We start from the raw sequence: 26,541 nt of genomic DNA, 5'->3' as shown, positions 1-26,541 counted from the left end.
GGCCTACCACTTCGCGGACTGAGCCGTTGTTGCTCCTAGACATTTTCAACTTTACAATAACAGCACCCACAGTTGACAGGGACAGCTCTAGCAGGGCAGACATTTGATGAACTGACTTGTTGGAAAGGTGGCATCCTATGACGGTGCCACGTTGAAAGTCACTGAGCTCTTCAGTAAGGCCATTCTACAGCCAATGTTTGTGTATTGAGATTGCATGCCTGTGTGCTCAATTTATACATCTGTCAGAAACGTGTGTGGCTAAAATAGCCGAATACGCTAATTTGAAGGGGTGTCCACATACTTTTGTGTATAGAGTGTAGGTCTGGGTTTTCCAGGAAGCCTCTCCTTTCTTTTTGTTGTCAGAAAGAGATTTGTATTTATGTTAATGATGTCTTGAGATCATAATCTTTCACACGCTAACACTTGAATTTAATTATGAGTAAGTGTATGCCCTTTCAGAGGCAACGTTTACTCTGCTCACCTCACGTAATAGTGATGACTGATTGGTTCACTTTATAAATCCTCCAATTGATATTTATGGCATGAATCCACCAGAAGGGGTATATGACATCATAATGATGATGTGGAGTGAGGATGAGTCATGGGACGTCAATGTGATGTGGCAGGTGAGCTAACAGGAGGACAAGGTGAAGCCTGACACATTGATGCTGATAGCTCCTGTCACTCAAACCAGCCTCTGATGACACCATAGTGTTGTACTGCCTTGATTTCGACTTACTGTCAATCTTGCTTACATTACTCTGCTATCAAGATCGTGAGTCCCCACAAGAAAAAATAAATGTTATACTGCATAGCTACTCTGGAAGTTGGGCACAATGCTTGATGTGAGCAGATCCAATACATCTGAGGTGATGTTGTGTTTCCATGAACCAGTGACATGTGTGTTGCTCTGCTAAAATAGTATATTGGAAATGCTTCATAATATATTGACGTAGTAGACAGAAAACGAGTCTGTGTGGGATTCGTATCTTATTGACATGGCATTAACCATGGATAATGGAGGCATTTCCTCTCTAATAAGTCAGAGGTCAGGGAATTGCTAATAAAAGAAAAGGAGTCCACAAAGTTCAATGTCTATTTCCTATTGAGTTTAGGATCTTATCTCTCCATCTCCATAGTTTTGTGTTGCATGAGTCCAATTTAATAGTGTCCCTTCAGGCAAGACAGAGACCACTAACATACAATGTCTGGGGGACAGTAGGGAGATTAAAAAGTGTTCCATGTCTGTACAGTATGATGTTGTTTTAACAGCAGGGTTGAGAAGGACACAGTTCAGCATAACACCAAACCCCATACAATGACAAACCAAGCCTTGACTTGCTGGGAATGTTGTAACCGTAGGCCCTAATTGTAGGGTGCTGACGTGGGCAGCAGTTTTGTTATGAACCTCTCTACTCTGCTGTACTTTAGAGTGCTTTCCTGCTGCTTGAGGCTCTAGAAAAGATGACATTGTTCTTCAAAATTATCAGATGGCCATGGCCCGCCTTGGAGGGAAAAAACATCATCATATGCCTCTCAACAGGAAGTGGTAAAACCAGAGTTGCCATTTATATTGTCCTGGTTAAGAAGGTACTAACTCCAGTTTTCCATAAAATGTCTTATGCAAACAATCTGTGTCTGTATGCTTGTGTATTGTAGCAAAGCTATATGGATCACAAATAACTGCTAGCTCAGTATAGTACTGGGCAAGACACAATTTGTGTCTCTCTACTCTTCACAAAGTTTATGTTAAAAAGTATGAAAATACCCCACTACAACATTTCAGCTTGGCACAGACTTTCTATATCTGAAAAAAACCCTTGACATCTAGCGGGTTTCACATGGGATGATAAAACCTATTTTCTTCTCTATAGAAAGTGTTGAGTATAAATGATGCGTATCCCAAAATACATCCCAATCCATGTGACCAATTTAAAGAATATCATTCAATAAAACCCACCATGTAATATGCATCTTCATTAAAGTAGAGATTGAAAAAATTACTTTCCTAGTGCTGTTTCTGCAAGGAAAGGGAGTGTTTCCCCATCCAAGTACCTCAACAAACTGAAAACCAATCAACCTACTTGAAACCCCCCCCCTCAAACAAAGTGAACCGCTTTTGTGTCACCAGTCGAGTCTATTGATTAACTCTGTTGATAAATAGTGGCATTTTCAAACACGACAGTGAGAAATCCAGTATATCATTGTTTTTAGAGGCAGACCCTCACGTCTTTCATCTTTTTAATAATGTGTTCTCCTTCAGGTGCCCCTGGTGGAGCAGCACTACTTCACAGAGTTCTGGAAGTTCCTGAAACACAAATACAATGTGGAGAGGGTCAGTGGGGACTCCTAACTCAAAATCTCCTTCATAGAGATTGACCAGACAAATGCTATCATCATCTGTACGGCCCAGATTCTGGAGAACTACTTGAAAAGGCCTCACGGTGGAGATGACGACGGGATTCAACTTTCAGGTTTGACATTTCTTGATTACGACAATGTGAGTGATGATGGTAGTAATGGTAAATAACAAATCTACAGGTAGCTGTTCACGTTCATGCAAATCTTTGACCGTCTCTTTTTTCTCAGCCAATGCTTTGCCTTACCCCAAAGTTAGTTTGCTGCCCACAGCTGTGGAAGTTACCAGGGATTTGAATTTTGGAATCGAAAGTAAACAGGAGTGTGTTTCCTCTGAGAATTCAACTGACAGGTTTTTGTCAGTCAGTTGCTTCTGGCTCTCCTGTTTGCTCTTGCTGGCACTCGCCAGTCCAAGGTGGAATATCCCTCAGTGTAACATATGCTGTTTGTTGAAACGCCTGAGAGGGTTCCATTTTTTCTGCTGCTTTCCAGGCCACACGTCTGTTCAAGCCATCAGTGTGTGCCTTATCAAATTCTCAAGAGAGCCTCTGTCACTGCATCAGACTGAATGTTCTACTCCAGGCTCCTATGCCCCTCCGGGGAAGTGATTTGTAGCACTCCTGTTTAAAGTTGTATTTGTGAATGTTCATACCTCATCACACATCTCTCGTTGCTGTGAAATGCACATTTAAACCCCCTTCTGATAAATGGCCTCTAGCGCCACAGCAGTCATGCGGTGTGGTTGAAACTGCATCGTAGACTTCCTAGAAAAGTGGTGGTTAGTGTGGGAGTACCTCAGACAGAGGCAGGGAGGAAGACTGAAATTTGTGGGTGTCAATAAGCCACTTGTATATTTACAGCACTAGCATTATGGGAGAGAAAACAAAGGAGAGGTTGAATACCGGTAGTAAAGCTAAAGCAAACTCTTGTTCCTAGGAAGCCGACAGCAATGTAACCAGACCCACGGTACAATGTAATGGGAAAATCAGACATTAGAGGAGACAAAGTGATCAGCAGACCAAGCTGGCCTCAGCAGATGCTTTTCTACAATCTATGAGGGTCAGGAGGTTTTAGACTGTTGAATGAGTAATAGCAGGGATGTTGATGATTTGAAATGTACACCAGCTGTGACCTGCAGTGTATCCATCATATGACACATATTCTTACGTTAAACCGATACGTTTCATTGTCTTTTTGTTGACTTGATTGTTGACTTGTGTTTTGCTCCGTATTTCTGTTGTGTAGATGTGTCACTGATTGCCATCGCAAACAAAAAGGGATGGGTCTACACCAGTAGAAAAAAAGGTTCCAAAAGGGTTCTTTGAAGAGGGATCGGGTTCTACCAAGAACGGTTTTGATCTGAAGAACCCCTTTTTGGAAGACAAAGGTTATTTGCAAGGCAAAGTGTTCTACTATAACCTTTAACTTCATAAGAACTGTTGATGGAAGAAAGGGTTCTTTCATGATTTTTTGGAAGGCAAGAGGGCTTCTTTAGAAGGCAAGAAGGATTCTATATAGAAACGTATATTATATTTCCTAGCATGCTCTATTGCAGGGTAATTTTCATAATTGTTGGTTTTAATATCTGTGTTTTTGAATTGATTTATTAATCTCATGCTACACAAAGATAAATAGCATAGATGTTTTCTAAACTCATCCTCTCTGTTAGTAGTTGGACTTATTGCACCCGTTACTGAGATGGTTGTTCCAGTTTAGATGATTGGGGTAGTCTCAGCATCCAATCATCCCTACCCTTGCAGTCATTCTGAATGTAGGTTGCGGGTGATAAAATATTCCACTTGTTGGAATAACTCTGGCTATTCCACTTGTTCCACTAACTCTGGCTTGATTCCTATATGAATTAAACATCACTTTGCAAGCCGACATAATGTGACTTTCAGGCCTGATGTGGCCTGTAAACCAGGAGTTTCCTAACACTACTGTGTTAGGGTAAAACTTGACCGTCAAAGAAAGGTCTTATGATATACAGTGCCGTCAGAAAGTATTCACACTACTTGACTTTTATCACATGTTGTTGTGTTACAGGCTGAATTTAAAACAGATTACATTGAGAATTTTGGTCACTGGCCTACACACAATGCCCCATAATGTCAAAGTGGAATTAGGTTTTTAGACATTTTTACAAATTAATTAAAAACGAAAAGCTGAAATGTCTTCAGTCAATACGTATATCTTGTTATGGCAAGCCTAAATATATTCAATAGTAAAAATTTTCTTAACAAGTCACATAATATGTTGCAAGCACTCACTCCGTGTGGAATAATAGTGTTTAATATATTTTTTTTAATGAGAACTTCCTCTCTGTACCCCATACATACAATTATCTGTTAGGTTTTCCAATGCCTTGCAAAGAAAGGTACCTATTGGTAGATGGGTAAAATAATAAAAAGCAGACATTGAATATCTCTTTGAGCATGGTGAAGTTATTAATTAGTGTATCAATGGTGTATCAATACACCCAGTCATTACAGAGATACAGGCGTTCTTCCTAACTCAGTTGCCGGAGAGGAAGGAAACCGCTCAGGGATTTCATCATGACGCCAATGGTGACTTTAAAACAGTTATAGAGTTGAATGGTTGTGAAAAACTAAGGATGGATCAGCAAAATTGAAGTTACTCCACAATACTAACCTAAATGACAGAGTGAAAATAAAGAAGCCTGTACAAAGTCCTAAACATTCATCCTGTTTGCAATAAGGCACTGAATACAAAGATTTATGTTTGGGGAAAATAAAACACATGTTGTATAATGTCATGCTGTATAATGATAGGAGACAGGCGCAGGAATACGTGATGTTTTTTTTTATTTCTCCATCCAAAATAAAGTCAGTCATGACAATGACGTGGACGAAGCCCAAAACAAACACGTGTATATACAGTTGAAGTTGGAAGTTTACATACACTTAGGTTGGAGTCATTAAAACTTGTTTTTCAACCACCCCACACATTTCTTGTTAACAAACTATAGTTTTGGCAAGTTGGTTAGGACATCTGCTTCGTGCATGACACAAGTCATTTTTCCAACAATTGTTTACAGACAGATTAGTTCACTTATAATTCCCTGTGTCACAATTCCAGTGGGTCAGACGTCCACATACACTAAGTTGACTGGGCTTTTAAACAGCTTGGAAAAATCCAGAAAAGGATGTCATGGCTTTAGAAGCTTCTGATACACTAATTGACATCATTTGAATCAATTTCAGGTGTACTTGTGGATGTATTTCAAGGCCTACCTTCAAACTCAGTGCCTCTTTGCTTGACATCATGGGAAAATCAAAATAAATCAGCCAAGACCTCCACAAATTGTAGACCTCCACAAATCTGGTTCATCCTTGGGAGCAATTTCCAAACACCTCAAGGTACCATGTTCATCTGTACAAACAATAGTACGCAAGTATAAACAGCATGGGACCACGCAGCCATCATACCGCTCAGGAAGGTCTCCTCCGTTATGTCTCCTAGAGATGAACGTACTTTGGTGCAAAAAGTGCAAATCAATCCCAGAACAACAACAAAGAACCTTGTGAAGATGCTGGAGGAAACGCAGAAAAACTCACACCTGTAATCGCTGACAAAGGAAATTCTAACATGTATTGCCTCAGGGAGCTGAATACTTATGGAATCAAGATATATACTAAAAGTGTTTAATTTTTCGTAAATTATAACAATTGTTAAAAAAAATGCTTTTTTTCACTTTGACATTACAGATTATTTTGTGTAGATCGTTGACAAAAAAAATGTATAATAATAATTTAATCCATTTTAATCCCACCTTGTAACACAGCAAAACGTGGAATAAGTCAAGGGCTGTGAATACTTTCTGAAGGCAATGTATGTCATGTATGGTCATATATAATTAAATTGTAATAATAAGGCTGGTGGAACCATTAGTTCTAGGAAGAACCCTCCAAAAATAAAAGGGTTCTTGGAAGAACCCTTCATAGAGGGTTCTAGGAAAAACCTTAAAATTATAAAGTTGTTATTGGTAGAACCCTTCATAGAGGGTTCTAGGAAAAACCTTAAAATTATAAAGTTGTTATTGGTAGAACCCTTCATAGAGGGTTCTAGGAAAAACCTTAAAATTATAAAGTTGTTATTGGTAGAACCCTTCATAGAGGATTCTAGGAAAAACCATAAAATGATAAAGTTGTTATTGGTAGAACCCTTCATGGAGGATTCTAGGAATAACTTTAAAATTATAAAGTTGTTATTGGTAGAGCCATTCATAGAGGGTCCTAGGCAGAACCCTTCATAGAGTGTTCTAGTTAGAACCATATACAGGGGTTTCTATGAATAACCCTACATGAAGGGTTCTAGGGAGAACCCTCTGCAAAGGGTTCTACCTAGCACCAAATAGGGTTCCCCAATGGGGACAAACCGAAGAACCCTATATGGTTCTACTTAGCACCTTTTTTTCTAAGAGTGTACAACCACAGTCTGATCCATTACCTGAAGCAGAAGCACAAAAACGCCATATTAAGGAAAGAGCAGAAGGATACAGTGCCCCCCCCCCCCCCCCCCCCCCACAGACCCTGGGCTTGGCCGTCTCACCCGGCGTTGGGGGAGCCAATAAAATGGAGGAAGCCGAGGAGCACATTCTACAAGTAAATAACATGCATTACTAAGCTACATCTCTTTTTATCTCCCTCTTTCTCTCTCTCTAGACACACACACACCCTCATCATTCTCATTCTTGCCCTCCCTCTGTTCATTGAACAATTTCCTCCCTCCCAGTCAAGCAGTTCCCCACCCTCCCTCAGTCCCTCCCTCATTCGGTTAGTACACTGCTCAGTGCAAACCCCTGCTCAGCCAAGCTGTTTCCAATGTTCCACATGGCCCCCGCACTCCAGGCAGCCATAAATCTTACCATGCCTCTCATACTTTCAGCACACAGGAAAATGTTGGAAACAGCTTTTTATTTTAACTCTCTACAGGTCACACTGAACCGGTGATGAAAAGGTTATTCTTGTTTTATTTTATCACTAATCTATGTGATTGATTTAATAGAACACTACTTTGGAAGTATTGAATTGCTCATCTTTATTACAGAGTTAGATGGTTTCTGATATATGTGAAACCTTGTCATATTAGTTTGGATGTTTTTGCTCATTCATTCAACTCATGTTTTGTCTTTTGTAGATCTGTGCAAACTTGGACTCATATACAATTATGACAGTAAACCTTGAGGAAAACAAAAAAGAACAACACTAAAACATTGCCACTGCTGAACAGAGAAAATAGATACTCTTGTTATTTCCAGTAGAGAGAGACAATGAATTAAGAGACGCATATACTGAAACCCTACCTGCGACCTAGGCACCCAGAGCAGTGGGTGGTCCCGAAATAACAGAATTATGAGATAACACGGTTATTTTCATGTTCTACTGTACTTGAAGGCTACCGATAAGATTATTTTTCAACCATTTTTCATACCAAGTGTCATGACACCCTGTTATACCCCAAATGTACATTCCAAAGTAAGTATCTATGTTTTCCTACAGCTGCAAAAAAGGAGAATCAGAAGGTGAATGTTTGTGCTCAGCATCTACGGCAGTACAAATAGGCCTTGTACCTGAGCAAAACCATCCGCATGTGTGATGCCTTCAGCTTCCTGGACAAATACTTTTACGAGGAGCTGAAGAAGAAAGTGGCCCCTGAGGACGAGGTGGCCATTATTAAGACCGACACAGAGAGATTCCTCTTCACACTTTTTAAAGGTAGCATACTGTATATCTAGTGTTTTTAGTCTGTAAAGTAGCACTACATTGATGTCTGGGAGTTTAACTATTTTGCATGGCTTTCTTCCAAATATACTTTCTTGCAGATAGCAAAGAGAATGTGCAGGAATTGGCTAAGCTTCCCCAGTATGAATATAATAGCCTTTCTAAGTTGAGAACCAAGATCCTGCAAGAGTTTACATTTAGAGAGAAGGAGAGGGGGATCATGTTCACCAAGACCCATTGAAGTACCATTGCATTAGCTCAATTGGTTCAGGAGAGCTCAAAGTTTGAGGAAGTCTGAGTAAAAGCTTGCCATGTGATTGGAGGAGACCAGAGTAAAGTGAAACCAATGACTGCTGTGAGTGTACTGTTTCCAATTTTACAAAGACTGGCTGCCAGCCAAGTCTGCTATTTACTTAAATAGATGATATGATCAAAACTACTTTGAAAACATTGAATGTGTGAAAATGTACTTAAATTGATGATTGTAGTATTCCATCAAAGTGGTTCATCTTTGTTTGACTAATTAATTCATGATGTCACACATCCTGTGGTCTGTAAAGTTGTGCTTAGGTACATTGTATTCAATAATTTAATATACAGTGTATTCGGAGAGTATTCAAACTTGACTTTTTCCATATTTTGTCATGTTACAGCCTTATTTTGAAATTGATTATATTGTTTCTTCCCCTCATCAATCTACACACAATACCCCATAATGACAAAGCAAAAACAGAAATATCACATTTACATAAGTATTCAGACCCTTTACTTAGTACTTTGTTGATGCACCTTTGGCAGCGATTACAGCCTCGAGTCTTGGCACACCTACAGTGCCTTGCGAAAGTATTCGGCCCCCTTGAACTTTGCGACCTTTTGCCACATTTCAGGCTTCAAACATAAAGATATAAAACTGTATTTTTTTGTGAAGAATCAACAACAAGTGGGACACAATCATGAAGTGGAACGACATTTATTGGATATTTCAAACTTTTTTAACAAATCAAAAACTGAAAAATTGGGCTTGCAAGATTATTCAGCCCCCTTAAGTTAATACTTTGTAGCGCCACCTTTTGCTGCGATTACAGCTGTAAGTCGCTTGGGGTATGTCTCTATCAGTTTTGCACATCGAGAGACTGACATTTTTTCCCATTCCTCCTTGCAAAACAGCTCGAGCTCAGTAAGGTTGGATGGAGAGCATTTGTGAACAGCGGTTTTCAGTTCTTTCCACAGATTCTCGATTGGATTCAGGTCTGGACTTTGACTTGGCCATTCTAACACCTGGATATGTTTATTTTTGAACCATTCCATTGTAGATTTTGCTTTATGTTTTGGATCATTGTCTTGTTGGAAGACAAATCTCCGTCCCAGTCTCAGGTCTTTTGCAGACTCCATCAGGTTTTCTTCCAGAATGGTCCTGTATTTGGCTCCATCCATCTTCCCATCAATTTTAACCATCTTCCCTGTCCCTGCTGAAGAAAGGCAGGTCAAAACCATGATGCTGCCACCACCATGTTTGACAGTGGGGATGGTGTGTTCAGGGTGATGAGCTGTGTTGCTTCAATTTTCAATTTTGGTTTCATCTGACCAGAGCACCTTCTTCCACATGTTTGGTGTGTCTCCCAGGTGGCTTGTGGCAAACTTTAACCAACACTTTTTATGGATATCTTTAAGAAATGGCTTTCTTCTTGCCACTCTTCCATAAAGGCCAGATTTGTGCAATATACGACTGACTGTTGTCCTATGGACAGAGTCTCCCACCTCAGCTGTAGATCTCTGCAGTTCATCCAGAGTGATCATGGGCCTCTTGGCTGCATCTCTGATCAGTCTTCTACTTGTATGAGCTGAAAGTTTAGAGGGACGGCCAGGTCTTGGTAGATTTGCAGTGGTCTGATACTCCTTCCATTTCAATATTATCGCTTGCACAGTGCTCCTTGGGATGTTTAAAGCTTGGGAAATCTTTTTGTATCCAAATCCGGCTTTAAACTTCTTCACAACAGTAACTCGGACCTGCCTGGTGTGTTCCTTGTTCTTCATGATGCTCTCTGCGCTTTTATCGGACCTCTGAGACTATCACAGTGCAGGTGCATTTATACGGAGACTTGATTACACACAGGTGGATTGTATTTATCATCATTAGTCATTTAGGTCAACATTGGATCATTCAGAGATCCTCACTGAACTTCTGGAGAGAGTTTGCTGCACTGAAAGTAAAGGGGCTGAACAATTTTGGACGCCCAATTTTTCAGTTTTTGATTTGTTAAAAAAAATATATATATATAGACACAAATATTTCATACATTTTACAATGAGGCTGTAAAGCAACAAAATTTGGAAAAAGTGAAGGGCTCTGAATACTTTCCAAATGCACTGTATTTTATTTTGCCCACATTTGTGTCTATCAGGCAGAACAAAGGGAAGTTTTGGAACATGGAGATTGCAACAACAGTGGCTGAAGACGGTCTGGACATAGCAGCATGTAACATTTTGATACGATAGCTTGTGACCAATGAGATCACTATGATTCTGGACAGTGATTTAAAAGGTTAACTGGCTTTGCCAAAAAACAGGTTATTATTAGTCAATAGCCAAGGTGTCATTATTAACTAAGAACTATGAACTAAGATTCTCTATTGTCCGCTATAACTCTTTGGTATGCGCCACATGAGATAAATAAATAGTATAATGTATTAGCAGTATAATGGTGTATAATGTATAACGGTTAGCAGACAATGTATTCACGGTATAACGGTTAGCAGACAATGTATTCACGGTATAACGGTTAGCAGACAATGTATTCACGGTATAACGGTTAGCAGACAATGTATAACTCAATCTGCATCATCATACTGTTAGCATCACTTCAAGCTCCCGTTGCCATGGTTTAATGAGAGCATGTTTACTGTTTTTATGTCTTAGGCCCGAGGCAGAGGCGAGGACAGTAGTTACACTTTAGTGGCGGGGGAGGGTTCTGGGGTTGCTGAGCGAGAGTGTCAGTGAGTACCATGAGAAGATAATGAGCAAAGCCACCGATGAAGTCAAGAAATTAGATCAAGAGGAATATGATAAAAGGATATGCCTCCACTCTCAAATCGTAACTTCCAGCTTGATATTAAATGAATTGTTTTCCTGCAATTGAGTAAAATCATTTTAAGATTTGATTGACTTCTCGAACCTAGTTGAGTCCACATCCGTAATGTAAAAAATGTATATACTAATTGTGTTTCAATTGTTTGTTGCTAGATAAAGGAATTTCACATTCAGGCGATCATGGATGAAAGAGTGCGAACAACCATGGAAAAGCGGATAGGCATGAAATAGAAGACCCCGTCCAAAGTGAAGCTCAGCTGTGGAAGCTGCAATAAACCAGTCAATGTGAAACACCAATTTAAGTATGTTCTGCTGCAAACACTGTCCTCTTGTCAAAGTAACCCAACCTGTGCAAGCCTAATATTTAGTACACAGTTGTTGGTAAATATTTTTTGTCATGCACTCATGTTATAGCGTTAGAAAATTATTTATTCCCTATTCCCTGTCCTAATTCTGTAAAGAGAGAAAGATGTTGGTGTTGACCTATAATAGACAACATTTGACGTTAAAGTCTGAAAGGCACTTGCTCATCTAGCAAATCAGGAGTACGTTTTGTTGCCTGAAGATTATGATCACTTGCCTGAAAATGTAAATGAACTTTTTACAAGCAGGAAAGCCATAGGCTGACTGTAGAAAACATTACAAACACATTTCTAATATTAAGTTGCAAACCCTTTTGCCATCAGACAGACTCAATTTGTCGGGCATGGACTCTACAAGGTGTCAATCGTTCAACAGGGATGCTGGCCAATGTTGACTCAAATGCTTCTCACAGTTGTGTCAAGTTGGCTGGATGTCCTTTGGGTGGTGGACCATTCTTGATACACACAGGAAACTGTTGTGTGAAAAACCCAGCAGCATTGCAGTTGTTGACACACTTAAACCGGTGTGCCTGGCACCTACTACTATACCCCATTCAAAAGCACTTAAATACTTATTTAACCTGTCTCCTCCCCTTCATCTACACTGATTGAAGTGGATTTAGCAAGTGACATCAATAAGGGATCATAACTTTCACCTGGATTCACCGGATCATGGAAAGAGAAGGTGTTCCTAATGATTTGTACTCTCAGTGTATATTTCCTGCTTTTCACCTACACATAGGGGATGAATCAGAAAGATCAGAATTCTTAGTATTTTTGTTGTTATCAGGAAGAAAAAAAAACTCAGAGGATGCTGAACTTGCCCGACTGCCATAAATTGTCTGTCTTGGGACAATTGGGAGGAACCAAAATGATCCGTTTTAGGCTACTGGAATTCTTTCTGTTTGGTTGTTTTACCTGCACAATGGGGCAACCTCCGAGGAGGCTCGTCTTGCGCGTCTGCTCAGTTCACTTGCCCCAGGCAATAAGGCAACCTTTAAAAAAAAACTGAATAGATATTCAAACATTTAAATCCATATCTACTGTAAGTGCATGTTACAAAGCTAATGTCAGTTGTCCACTCTCATTGATTTCTTCCTGCAGAGATGGGGTTCAACAATGCTCTACAGTGGAATTGAGGTACTTCCTGGTGACGTGTGATGAGAAGAAGAAGAACATCAAGTGGAGTGAGCTGGGTATCCAGTTACCTGCCTCTGACTATGCTGAACATGCTCAATCTGTGGTCGAAGCTCAGAGGATGAAGAATCACTGTATAACATGGTAGCTACAAGAATTGTTGGCAAATAGTAAGGATCGAAATAAATGCGTGATGCTCCCTGTACTTTTGGTAGTTGGACTTAATAAATCAGCCTTATTTTCACTGAAAATTACACATGTTCAAACAGTATGTGACTTTTATATGTTTTATTGCGAAGACCGTTAAATGCGCAATGATATTGGGGGTTTCAGATGCCTTTTTCTTTCTTTTAACAAGTTGCCAATTGCAATTAAATGAATCGTAGTCATTGTCATTTAATTGAATTATGCAATCAGTAAATGTTGAATCAAATGGATAATATGCTTGCATTAAAAAAAGGGATCCTAGAGAAAAGATTCCATTACTTATGTGCCCTAGATATTTCCATGCTTACTCACTGACTCGGAAAAAACGGGTTTAGCAGGAAGAGTGCTGAGAGAGGAAGATGACTAGTTGAATATGATGTGCAAACATTTCACAGTTGTCCTTGATCTGTGCTCCTAGATGAGCTCTTAATGTGTCAGACACTGCATTTGCTTCCGTCAGTAACAACGTAATTACACAATTATTGTCACATACCCTGGATAGGTGCAGTCAAATGTATTGTTTTACAGGGTCAACCATAGTAGTAAGTCACTCATGGGCTTAAGTGCCTTGCTCAAGGGCACATCAACAGACTTTTCACCTTGTCAGCTTGGGTATTCGAACCAGCGACCTTTCGGTTACTGGCCGAACTCTCTAACCGGAATGGATCAAACTAAAGATGATAATGAACTTCTTCACACTTCCTCTCCCCTGGGATCCCCTGGTTCCTGTGGGACTTTCTCACTACAGTCCACCTGTTGGCACACATGCTCACGTTAGATCTGACATACAGAAGACAGGTGGTGTTTTTTTTGTGATTTTGCTCTGCTGCTGGAAAATAGATGAATAAGTACACATGGCATTAAGATTGTTGGTAAATTCACGTATCACTTTGTCAATGTCACAGGTATGTGTTACCCTGGCTACTGTGATTTGATAGTTCAGGGAGTTATCAAAGAAAATGATATGAGGGTTTGCCTTAGAAATTGTATGCTTATGACTTTGCCCCTTGGTTACTGTTTTCATTGTTTTGTTGAATGTTTATCCTGAATGCATAGCTTTCTGGATATTTCCAAAACACAAATTCCTGCCATGTGTAAAGTGTATGAGGAGGCAATAAACTGGGGCAGAATCTGCTTTGATGTGTGTTTGGTTTCAATTATTTCTGCATGGTGTGTAGACGATGTGCAAATATTTGGACTTTACAGATATACAATTGAATGGTTATTTATCCACAAAATGCACAGAAATCCACAAATTGCAAATGTATTCGATATAATTGCCAAGCTTAACGATGTTCACTGATAATAACTGGACGATTTATGATATGCGCTGAATGGAAAAGTCACTTCCTAAATCTTCACAAATTCGGCGCCATCGGAAAGTTATGTGGGCTGTTGACTTGGAGGAGGCATCCCTGTGACTAGTAAGAATTTCCAACTCTTCCTTACGGATGCACCCTGGAGTACAAGGAAGCTAAATTCAACTCGGACGGAGTAACATTGTTTCTTCTCTGCTGCTTATGTTACAGTTTAATCAAGAATCTATACTTTTTGTCTGCGCTATGTCAATTGTTTGACATCCAGAGAGAGTGCGAAGAAGTCGACTGTCACTCCACGTCAGCGAACCGGATTCCTCAGGTTGAGAGCTACATGTCCACTCCCGGGTGAATGCCGATACATCATCGGTGCTACTATGGTCAGTAAAACGAATGCATTAGAAATACATACAAATGCAAAGTTAACGGTGTTTCTTTAAATGAGAAGTCTTATTAATATGTAATCATATTACTTAGAAAATATGAAAACCGAAGAGATATAGATAGAATGCCAGTGAGTTCTCCTCCAAGACCTTAATAGGCTACTTTATAATTCACACAGAACTTTTTGCAACATTTTGTCACCCTCTTCCCTCACCTTTAACAGGGCTGCGGCAAGGTGCTTTGGGCGGTTGTGGGGGCGGCTGTCGTCATCACTTTAATAACTGTCCCCATGGCAATATATCTGAATAGTAAGTTGCTTTATCTCATCATTCATGTATGATTTCAACATTTAATTCAATGAGATATGGTTTCCATTCACTCTGTAAACAATTTGCACACTATGGTGTCCACTGAGTTGACAGTGACTTATGATGACCGTTTTCTGACGAAGGACCCTTCAAACGCACGATTGTGCAACTTCACCAAGTTGAATTAAATCAGTCATCATAAATAACCAACAACACTCAAATTGTCGTGTTATTGTTTCACTGAAACTTCCAATGTGAGCATTAATTTGTATATTCTAGAATTATGTAAATTTCTTGAATCATTAAATCCAAAAATGAGATAGGATGAGGGATTATTGAATCACCAACGTGAACATTTCAAATTCAAGTAGGCCCACTATACAATATAGTGATAACCATGTGGCGCCACCAAGTGATTGCTTTTGCCTTTTTGGATGTACAGTTGAAGTCGAAGGTTTACATAAACTTAGGTTGGAGTCATTAAAACTCGTTTTTCAACCACTCCACAAATTAATTGTCAACAAATTATAGTTTTGGCAAGTCAGTTAGGACATCTACTTTGTGCATGACACAAGTCATTTTTCCAACAATTGTTTACAGACAGATTAGTTCACTTATAATTCATTGTGTCACAATTCCAGTGGGTCAGAAGTTTACATACACTAAATTGACTGTGCCTTTAAACAGCTTGGAAAATTCCAGAAAATGATGTCATGGCTTTAGAAGCTTCTGATAGGCTAATTGACATAATTTCAGTCAATTGGAGGTGTACCTGTGGATATATTTCAAGGCATACCTTCAAACTCAGTGCCTCTTTGCTTGGCATCATGGGAAAATCAAAATAAATCAGCCAAGACCTCAGAAAAAAAATTGTCCTCTGGTCTGAAGAAACAAAAATAGAACTTTGGCCATAATGGCCATTGTTATTTGGAAGAAAAAGGGGGAGGCTTGCAAGCCGAAGAACACCATCCCAACCGTGAAGCACAGGGGTGGCAGCATCATGTTGTGGGGGTGCTTTGCTGCATGAGGGACTGGTGCGCTTCACAAAATAGATGGTATCATGAGGCAGGAAAATTATGTGGATATATTGAAGCAACATCTCAAGACATCAGTCAGGAAGTTAAAGCTTGGTCGCAAATGGGTCTTCCTAATGGACAATGACTCCAAGCATACTTCCAAAGTTGTGGCAAAATGTCTTAAGGACAACAAAGTTGTTGAAGTGGCCATCACAAAGCCCTGACCTCCATTCCATAGAAAATTTGTGGACAGAACTGAAAAAGCTTGAGCGAGTAAAGAGGCCTACAAACCTGACTCAGTTACACCAGCTCTGTCAGGAGGATTGGGCCAAAATTCACCCAACTTATTGTTGGAAGCTTGTGGAAGGCTGCCCGAAACGTTTGACCCAAGTTAAACAATTTAAAGACAATGCTACCAAATACTAATTGAGTGTATCTAAACTTCTGACCCACTGGGAATGTTATGAAAGAAATAAAAGCTGAAATAAATAATTCTCTCTACAATTATTCTGACATTTCACATTCTTAAAATAAAGTGGTGATCCTAACTGACCTAAGAGAGGAAGTTTTTACTAGGAACAAATGTCAGGAATGATTTAAAACGGAGTTTAAATGAATTTGGCTAAGGTGTATGTAAACTTCCGACTTCAACTGTAGTAGTGTACAATTTTCAAGGATTTATTGAACATATCCACTTTCGTGGAAAGTACTAGCATATTGTTTGATTATCAACAAACCAATATTTGCAGTTGTTAATTCAAGTAAAATGCATCTGTTACTAATTCAAGTACATGTTCATGTTTCAGGAGAGGACGGAGGCTCCAAGAGGCCTTTTAGCCTGGCAGATTATTTCAATGACACAATTAGGTATAAAATATATAATTTGCGGTGGATATCAGGTATTGCATTGTTTTGTTTATTCAATTGCTTCCAAAAGTGTATGCATGCATTCCTTGTCATTATCTGTTTTGATTTTAAAGTGACTGCGTTTTGATCTTGTCTCACAAAGTTACATTTCGGTCTCATTCTCCTATAGATAACGAATACGTGCATAAGACGAGACAAGGCAACATTATGCTTCACAATGCTGAAACAGGGGATTTCTTTGAATATATAAGCAACAACACATTTGTAAGATATTTTTCATGCAAAGAGCATTTTAATCACCCATAGTTTCTATCAAAGCAAATATTGACATTTTATATTTAACATTTTTATGTCATAGGAACAAGTGTATGCCACAGACTATATTATTTCTGCTGATCGGAAATACATCTGCTTTGAGAGCAACTACTCCAAGGTAATATATTGAATGATTGTTTATAGTTTGATCATGGGGTGTCTTTTTTAATACACAACACTGATTTACTGTATCGTGTGTTTACAGCAATGGAGACATTCATTCACAGCCTCTTACTCCATCTATGATTATGACAGTTCGTAAGTATATCTCTGTTTTCCTAGTGAAAGTGCCAGACTCAACTACTCCTCTATCACTAAAGACCTGATGTTTCCATCTCTTTCTCCCAGAACATTTCTCAAGTCTGTCAACATTCCACAAGTTGTGCAATACTTTGCCTGGGCACCAACAGGAAACAAACTGGTGAGTGATTAAAAACCAGTCTGATACACTATCTAGGGATGTATGTCCCAAATGGCACCCTATTCCCTATTTAGTGCACTGCTGTTGACCAGGGCCCATAGGGAAGTAGTGTACTATGTAGGGAATAGGGTACCATTTGGGATGCAAACAGGGTGTTCAAAGGCATGTGTATACACTATAAAATACAAATTCAAGTCTATCCATGGACAACATCTAACAAGATCAGAACAATAAATCAGATTATAACTTAAGTTTTATTTGAAAAAAAAACAACATTTGCTACCTGACTAAGAGTTCTCTGAGGCCCTTGGTAATTATAACAAGTGTATAATGAGAAAAGAGGCTGGAGAGCATTTTATGTCATTGCTATTGCATCGTTCATCTGCTCGCTAGTATCCTGCTAGTTTTTGCTAACTGCTGGCACCATAATTAGCTCTCTCTCCCATGGCGAGTATGGGCGTCGGCCCAGAGAGATGCAGAACACAGTGGGATTAGCTGCTGCACCAACCAAAAGAATCTGGAATAGGATGCCAGGGAATAAAACCACTGTAGAGGAAGTAGGCTGACTCTAGTATAAACTAAAGTCAATGGAATGCTGACATTAACTTGACTGCTGATCTCTCTGCCAGGCTTACGTCTGGAATTACAACATTTATTTGAAACCCAACGCCACTGCTGAAGCCATACAAGTGACCCATAATGGAAAAGAGAATCAGATTCTTAACGGTGCCCCTGACTGGGTATATGAGGGTGGGTATTAAGTAACATTGACCAATTTTAGGGGGAAGGGATGAGGTGGATTTCATCACACACAAGGCTTTTGGGTAACTTGATTCCTTCCCCTTTTTTCAGAGGAGGTTTTCTCATCGAACGAGGCAATATGGTGGTCACCAACTGGAAAGTATCTGGCTTATGCTGAGTTTAATGACACAGGGGTCCACACGATCGAGTACTCTTTGTATGGAAATGGACAATACCCCAGTACAGTGGTTGTCCCATACCCCAAGGTGGGATGTTGTAATATGTGCCGGTAATATGTGTCATAAGAATGAGAGACATACCACAGATAGCACCTAATAGGTCAATATACCATGATTATACACACAGTATGTGAATTATATGTACTGTACCCTTAAAAAATGCTCATTATTAGTGAAGATATCAAGTTTTTGTTATGCATGTTATCTCCAATCAAGGCTGGCTCAACTAATCCTAAGGCAAAGCTGTTTGTAGTGGACACAATAAATCCATCAAGACGGACACAGGTGGTGGTGCCAGATTCCATTGGTGCAGGGTACAGTATAATATCATATTTTTAATATACATTTGTAGTGGTTTAAATAGTCAAGGCTAGTCAATATCAATCACATGTAAAAAGGGTGATATAAACCTGTCACTTTGTGTTGTTTTTCTCCCAGTGATCACTATTTGAGTTCAGTCACTTGGGTGACGGATGAGCGCATCGCTGTTCAGTGGACCAAGAGGAAGCAGAACCATGTCCTTTTACAGATCTATGACTTTGACGGAAACAACTGGAATAAGAACCAGGTACTTGTCACCTCACCTCAGACTCTGTGGGTGAGCTAATTGGTAGACAACAACACTCAGTGAACAGAGGATCATGTGTTTTTCGACATTAACAACAGGAATGTTACTGTGTAAAGCATTCTGTAACTGTAAAGGCCTAAAAGGAATAAATGTAATAAAAATAAATATTTTTTTTCTTTTAGAAATATGAACAAATTAGCAAGACGGGTTGGGTTGGCCAAGTAAGTTCACATACTGTATAATGAAAGGATCATGAGAACTAAATCTAGGTGCTGAAATATTTTGTTTTCTAATAATCAATTATTTCAACTTTCCAGTATGTTCCTCTCCAACCTATGTTTGCAGAGGATCATATCAGTTTCTACAAAGTGATGAGTGACACATACGGTTATAAGCACCTTCACCGAGTGAAAGATGTAAGTATTTTATTCCTCAAAGTGATTGTTTCATCAAAATCAAAAAGTTCAAATCAAATGTTATTTGTCACATACACATGGTTAGCAGATGTTAATGCGAGTGTAGCGAAATGCTTGTGCTTCTAGTTCTGACAATGCAGTAATAACCAACGAGTAATCTAACCTAACAATTCCACAACTACTACCTTATACACACAAGTGTAAAGGGATAAAGAATATGTACATAAAGATATATGAATGAGTGATGGTACAGAACGGCATAGGCAAGATGCAGTAGATGGTATAGAGTACAGTATATACATATGGGATGAGTAATGTAGAGTATATAAACATAAAGTGGCATAGTTTAAAGTGGCTAGTGATACATGTATTACATAAAGATGGCAAGATGCAGTAGATGATATAGAGTACAGTATATAGATATTACATATGAGATGAGTAATGTAGGGTATGTAAACATTATATTAAGTGGCATTGTTTAAAGTGGCTAGTGATACATTTTTACATCAATTTCCATTATTAAAGTGGCTGGAGTTGAGTCAGTATGTTGGCAGCAGCCACTCAATGTTAGTGGTGGCTGTTTAACAGTCTGATGGCCTTGAGATAAAAGCTGTTTTTCAGTCTCTCTGGTCCCTGCTTTGATGCACCTGTACTGACCTCGCCTTCTGGATGATAGCGGGGTGAACAGGCAGTGGCGAACAGGCAGTGGCCCGGGTGGTTGTTGTCCTTGATGATCTTTATGGCTCTCCTGTGACATCGGGTGGTGTAGGTGTCATGGAGGGCAGGTAGTTTGCCCCCGGTGATGCGTTGTGCAGAGGATTTGCTTTATGCAGAGGATACACGTGGTGTACACAGTACAATAGAATGCTTACTTGCATGTAAATGTTAGCAATATCAGAATGCAGTACCTATGAAAGTGCATATCATTCCAAAGGGCAAGGCAACACCCATTACCTCAGGCAAGTGGGAGGTCATCTACATTTCAAAACTCACCAAAGACGCTATGTAAGTACAGATGCACAAGACGTGGGTATGTAAGAACTAGAGAAGTATCATTATAAACTATGCCATGTGTGTTGCTCCTTCAGAATGCTTCTTCACATCGTTTCATTTTCACAGATACTATGTAAGTAATGAGTACCAAGGAAAGCCTGGACAGAGAAATCTATACAAGTAAGAAATACATTTCATTTAATTCGATAACAGAATAGAGTACATTTAGTATTTATCTATCACTATGACCACATTGTTTTTGATGCGTTTCTCATGATCCCCATAGATATTTCATTTAAAGTGGTTTCCCTAAATTCTCAATCATTCTGAATACAAAATAAACCATAAAAGTACGTTCAATTGCTACCATAAATATTTCCGTTATTCAGACAGCAATGTTAACTCGTATGAACCTGTGTTTGTTTGTTTGTCAGGGTTGTGATCGGAAGCAGCCACTCTGCTCCCCAGTGCCTCACCTGTGGTCTGTATAAGGACAGGTGTCAGTACAACTCAGCCTACTTCAGCTACGATGCCTCCTACTACCGCATGGACTGCTATGGTCAGTTACCCCATTCCCCATTCACATCCTGAGCACTAAACCATTCGTGATCAATGCTAAAAAAATAAATAACTGGGGTGCGGAGTATAAGTAAGTGATACAGGAAGTGTCCCAAACGACACCTTATTTATTTATTTTTTTCAATTTAACCTTTATTTAACTAGGCAAGTTGGTTAAGAACTAATTCTTATTTACAATGACGGCCTACCAAAAGTCAAAAGGCCTCCTGCGGGGATGGGGGCTGGGATTAAAAATAAAAATAAATGAAATAAAAATATAGGACAAAACACACATCACGACAAGAGAGACAACACAACACCACATCATTCCCTATGTAGTGCACTACTTTTGACCAGGGCCCATAGGGAATAAGGTGCCATTTGGGATGAAGCCGCAGTCTCAGTTCTGACCTCTGACCTTTAGGTCAGCTAGTACATGAGGTTATGTGGTGAACAATTAGCCTACGTGATGTCATACTGTATTGTGTGTGCTGATTGTTTCTTTACAGGACCGGGAACACCATTGTTCACACTCATGGACAATAGAGGCTCAGGTAAAGGTATGCAAAAAAGTACCAGTACTTTGAAGATACTCTTTGTAACTCAGCAATATACAGGTTCATGAATCTTTATCTTAAACGGGGAACTTCTGATTCAATTGATGAAGTTGTTTTGTTTTAGAGCTCCTGGTTCTTCGTGACAACAAAGATCTTGAAGAAATGCTAAAAGAATTCCAAATGCCAACCATGCAGCGCGGGACCCTGAGGGTAGCAGGATTTGGTGAGTGATAGTTTGAGACTGGTGGATCCAATCAAATCATGCCATGCAAAATCAAATGTACAGATGTAGGATCTTAATTTAAGCCAGTTTGCTACAGTACATCAGAAAAATGATCCTGTAGCAACAGGAAATTTGAAATATTATGTGGATTATAATTAATGGACATTTGTGTAAGCGTTGATACATTTTTTGTAAGGGAATATCAAGTCTGAAATTTCAAAGTGTAAATTGCAAACTTCAGAAGTCTTTTTAAACCTCAAATACACTACAAGTTTGAAATGTATTACAGTGGAGGAATGTTCTCCTGCAACAAATTAAGATCCTACTTCTATATTTCTAATGGCCTCATGTTTCACTACCTTTTGCAAACAGATCTATGGTATCAGATGATGTTACCCCCCAATTTCCAAAAGAACAAAAAGTACCCTCTTCTAATTGATGTGTAAGTATACAGGCCTAAGTATCTTTAAAGAGGATTTGCAGAGAATTAATTAGCCCAGCTGTGATCGTGTCAAGTTAAATACTTATTTCCCTTACAGATATGGAGGCCCCTGTAGTCAGAAGGCAGATTATCGCTACAGACTAAACTGGGGTTCGTACCTCTCCAGTACAGAGGGGATCATAGTGGCCAGTTTCGATGGAAGGGGAAGCGGTTACCAAGGTGACGAAATAATGCACTCTATCTACCAACGTCTTGGAACGTTTGAAGTGGAAGATCAAATAACGGCCACAAGGTAAATTGCCATTGAAGTACAGAGACCTCAGTGTGTAAAGTCTAACTTCTGTTTAACAATATGTAAAATAAATAAATAATAATAATAAATACAAGAGGTAATGTATTCATATCTGATCATTAATGTGAAATGGGAGTATCCTACAGTATGCTATCTGTTGCACTTGAAAAATGTCTCATCAATTGAATCTGCTCAATACTTTTAATGACATATAGCTAGAGCAGATCAAATAAAGATCTATATTTTTTTGTCACTAGAAAATTTATTGACATGGGCTTTATAGACAAAGAACGAATAGCCATATGGGGTTGGGTAAGTTGGACATTCTCTTTGATTTTGACAATATTTCTTATAAATCTGTTGTTGTAAATACACAGTATTTGTTGAATTAAACTTGAATTGATTTGGTTTGAAATAATCGTTTTTTCAGTCATATGGTGGCTATGTCACGTCGATGGCTTTGGGTGCTGGAAGTGGAGTTTTCAAGTGTGGAATTGCAGTTGCCCCAGTAGCTAAGTGGGAATATTATGGTATGTATGAGTGCATATAAATCGTAGAAAGGGTCAAATAGTGAGAACACAGATTTAGTCATGCATAAACTTCAAAAGCCAGTGTTTCTTTCATCCAATATGAGTTCAGTCTCTATCTGGATATTCCTTTTCCAGACTCGGTGTATACTGAACGCTATATGAGCAAACCTGAGGAGAATGCTGACTCTTACAAGGTAAAGACCATAGAAATAGAATGAATAGAACGGCCATCCCCATTCAAGTCAGTGATGGAATAATGGGTGGACTGGCAGCTATTTTGAGTGTACCCATGGCTAGGTCAAAAATATACAGGTTAAGACAATGTCACAAATCTGGGACCATCTTTGTTGCTAACTACCAACGCCGTTACTGATTAGCATAGCAACCCATTGTTGCAAAGAGTTATGAGACATTAGGATCCCATTGTCTTAACCTTTGTCATCTTCAACCTAGACGAATGCTAGGTTAAACACATACAGTTTAAGACAAGAGATTTAGAATATCCCATAACTCTTTGTGCCACTAGTCAACAAGGGACCAGCTTCCACATTCAGAATGACTGGGAGTGAATGGTAGCAGCACAGAAAGTTCACCAAAAAAAAGAAAAATTAACACAATTGTAGTGAATTTCAGCTAACTACTCAGCGAACACAAGCATAACTGCCTTTCTGTCATTCTAGTAGTTTAGACATTAAAAAATTATCTACAGCCACTTTATTACTAGATTTTCCAACCACTGGTCAGATTTTCGATGCTAATCCTGTAGAATCCAGCAATGGCACTGGTCCCATGAATTTGTTTATTTTCAAACGCTTCCGCCTGAAATTATTATGCTGTTTTAACCTTCCCATCTTCAACCTAGACCCATGTAGGAAGTGTAACTTTCAATTTGTGCTGTGATTTGTTGAGTCACAACAATTAGCATCATTTGAATAAACCTTGTGCTTTACCATGGCAATCCAGCATAGTCCCAATCCATATTAAATAGGACGTCGCGGCCCCGCCCGCCTGTGGGGAAAATAACCTGTGGTTACCTAGGTTACCACATTGGCTCACAGCAAAAACGTTGACTTTTTCCAAGTGCAATTTTCTTGTCTGTTTTGTTTTAGTAAAATTACAAAACTACATTTAAGAAAAGTAAAACATTTCTAAAGATGACTTTTCAACATTGCCAATGCTCCCTACCATTCTCACGACTTATATAAACGTAATATTGTAGGGCTTCCCTCATGCCCCTTTCCATGAGGATGCTAGCAGTCACGTTAGCTAGCAGCCTACTTGGACACCTGGTCCCCACTCTCCCATGCCGAATAGCCTGAAGCCACAGTGCTCTTCTCGCAGTCTCTATTTCCCTACGTGGGAGCATTGCGAACCGTAGGTCAGTATTTTTTTTACACGGGGGGTCAATGGGAAAGAATGTTTGTTTTCCCCAATTTGTGGGCGTCGTCGAGGGGAATTCCTTTTTTAACTATGTGAATATCAGTTGATAGAACATTCCAAATTACCATGGAAATTATTAGCTCACAATACCAGGCAGCCATTGCAAGTGTACCCATGAGTTTACCAGTCAAATTGCCAGGTTAGAGCTTCCAAGCCCGTTCTATTCATTCATATCTATGGTAAAGACATCAGACACATCAAAAAGCATGGTCCCTCTTTCATTGGAAAGTTGTCACATAAGTTGTCACATAATCTGTTGTACTATATGTCAGCCGTAACTGTGTCCACACACAAACAACTTTCTATTCCACAGAATTCCACAGTAACAAGTCGAGCAAAGAATTTCAAATCAGCGGACTATCTCCTGGTTCATGGGACAGCTGATGGTATGTGTTTCTGTTCCAGTGAAATACTGTGTTCTACATTCTAAACAACCACACACTCATACGCGATGTTGTATTCCCAATGTGTAATGTATAGAATACAGTATTCAGTATAGCCATTAAGAGAGGCTCCTGATCTTGTGCAAAATCATTGATTGTATTTTCACAGATGCATATGCTTCCTTGTTCAATCAGGTATTACAAACAGTTTGTTTTTCCTGTAGACAATGTTCACTTCCAGCAATCTGCACAGATCTCCAAAGCCCTGGTTGTCCAGCAAGTTGACTTTGAGGCGATGGTAAATGTTGGTTTTGGGGAGGATGACCTGAGAGGGGTGGTGGGGATGACGTGTTGCACTTGGAGTCTGACAGAGGAGTGTCTTATACTCTTCATCGGTTCTGATCTACAGTATGCCTATTTTTAATAAAGCCCTTATTTGATAGTCCCAGGGGTAAGTATATTTTGGAGAGTAAGTACTGTTACAACTTTAATTACACAAATTGTACAGTCTATAACACATTTTAGATGTCCTTCACTAGCTTATCGGCATCTATAATATAATTATATGATATATGACCTCTATGTGACCTGTCTATAATCTATATCTAGCCTCTGCTACAGACTTTCACCTGTGAGCGAGGCCTGGAGTCTAACCTATGTCGAGCACCTTATCTAGAATAATAGTAAATGTGTGTTTTTTTGGATTCTTTTCAGTGGTACACTGACAGGGATCACGGACTTGGAGGACCTGCCTACCATCACCTCTACACCCACATGAGTCAATTCTTACAGAAATGTCTGGTCAAACCCAAGTCGATCTAATAACCCCTTGCTAAGTTCGATGCCTTTTCATTGTATCAGTAAGACAGCATTTATATGGTACATTTATATGGTACATTTATATGGTACATTTATATGGTACATTGCTACAATAAAAATGTTGACCGCTTTTCTTTATTGATGATATTCTGGACAGAGGATTCCATGCTATTGAAGTCTGTATTTTTTAAATAAGTTATATACTGTAATTAATATGCTTGTAATGACTATTTGTGTTTGATATGAAATGATTGTGCTGATCATAGAAAAAAATGTGACCATTGAATTCACCACTATGTACTCAAAGCCATTGCATGTAGGTATAATGGTATTTTATATCAATGACTTCAGTGGTATTGGTTAAAATTGTTACTGCACTGAATGTGTTGTGCAATGTTCAAATCTTGTTTGTATTTGACGTTGTCTGTGAGATGTAATTGTATGTGGAATTTAAATATGGTTATAACCATGTTCTCGTTTGAAAATGTTGACAAAGACTGTTCATTGTCCTTACATGTGTTCAAAAGGAACAAATCTCAGCGAGAGATATGAAGCTAAACCATATATTGACAGACATTTTGGAATTCATTATTATCTTTCTAGCATGTTTGATACACTTCTGTATCCTGTTTATTCTGTCGAAAAAAAGGGAAATGATGTATATGTATGATTATTAGACATTTGTGAACAGATCTTATGGTATATTATTGTTCAGTCTGGACATCTTATTGACACAGACTGTGTGTTTTGCATATTATCACAAGAGTATTGAACAAATAAACAACTGAATATAAAACTGGAGAACATTGTATTTGTGC

General features: G+C 39.1%; 1 protein-coding gene and 1 pseudogene across 2 annotated transcripts; both read left to right on the top strand.

Moving 5' to 3' along the window:
* Positions 1-542: 542 nt before the first annotated feature.
* LOC110504154 lies at positions 543-14,565 on the top strand (annotated as a pseudogene).
* On the top strand, positions 14,326-26,524 carry fap (fibroblast activation protein, alpha). 2 transcript variants are annotated; one of them, XM_036974344.1, is made up of 27 exons: positions 14,326-14,591; positions 14,819-14,903; positions 16,726-16,818; positions 16,956-17,050; positions 17,145-17,219; positions 17,307-17,359; positions 17,450-17,522; positions 18,152-18,272; positions 18,375-18,529; positions 18,719-18,816; positions 18,941-19,070; positions 19,253-19,291; positions 19,388-19,486; positions 20,421-20,491; positions 20,606-20,659; positions 20,914-21,038; positions 21,547-21,597; positions 21,719-21,817; positions 22,190-22,259; positions 22,357-22,551; positions 22,809-22,863; positions 22,982-23,081; positions 23,217-23,275; positions 24,835-24,907; positions 25,129-25,202; positions 25,619-25,774; positions 25,814-26,524. In XM_036974344.1, exons 1-26 carry the CDS (start codon positions 14,589-14,591, stop codon positions 25,724-25,726), a joined length of 2,253 nt encoding a protein of 750 aa, XP_036830239.1. In that variant the 5' UTR covers positions 14,326-14,588; the 3' UTR covers positions 25,727-25,774; positions 25,814-26,524. The 2 variants fall into 2 exon arrangements, with proteins under 2 accessions (XP_036830239.1, XP_036830240.1); XM_036974345.1 differs by lacking the exon at positions 14,326-14,591 and having other exon boundaries at positions 14,818-14,903; positions 16,726-16,786.
* Positions 26,525-26,541: the final 17 nt, after the last annotated feature.

The sequence above is a fragment of the Oncorhynchus mykiss genome, chromosome 3, assembly GCF_013265735.2.
Source record: "Oncorhynchus mykiss isolate Arlee chromosome 3, USDA_OmykA_1.1, whole genome shotgun sequence".
In the NCBI taxonomy this organism is placed as follows: domain Eukaryota; kingdom Metazoa; phylum Chordata; class Actinopteri; order Salmoniformes; family Salmonidae; genus Oncorhynchus; species Oncorhynchus mykiss.
The sequence above is the reverse complement of the archived record's forward strand: the minus strand, read 5'-3'. Positions and strand labels throughout refer to the sequence as shown.

What these genes read in the sequence shown, in the direction of transcription:
- fap (XM_036974344.1), top strand. An exon ending in ATATAAGCAACAACACATTT is followed by an intron (nt 17,051 to 17,144) that starts GTAAGATATTTT and finishes TTTATGTCATAG; the next exon opens with GAACAAGTGTATGCCACAGA. An exon ending in CCCTGACTGGGTATATGAGG is followed by an intron (nt 18,273 to 18,374) that starts GTGGGTATTAAG and finishes CCCTTTTTTCAG; the next exon opens with AGGAGGTTTTCTCATCGAAC.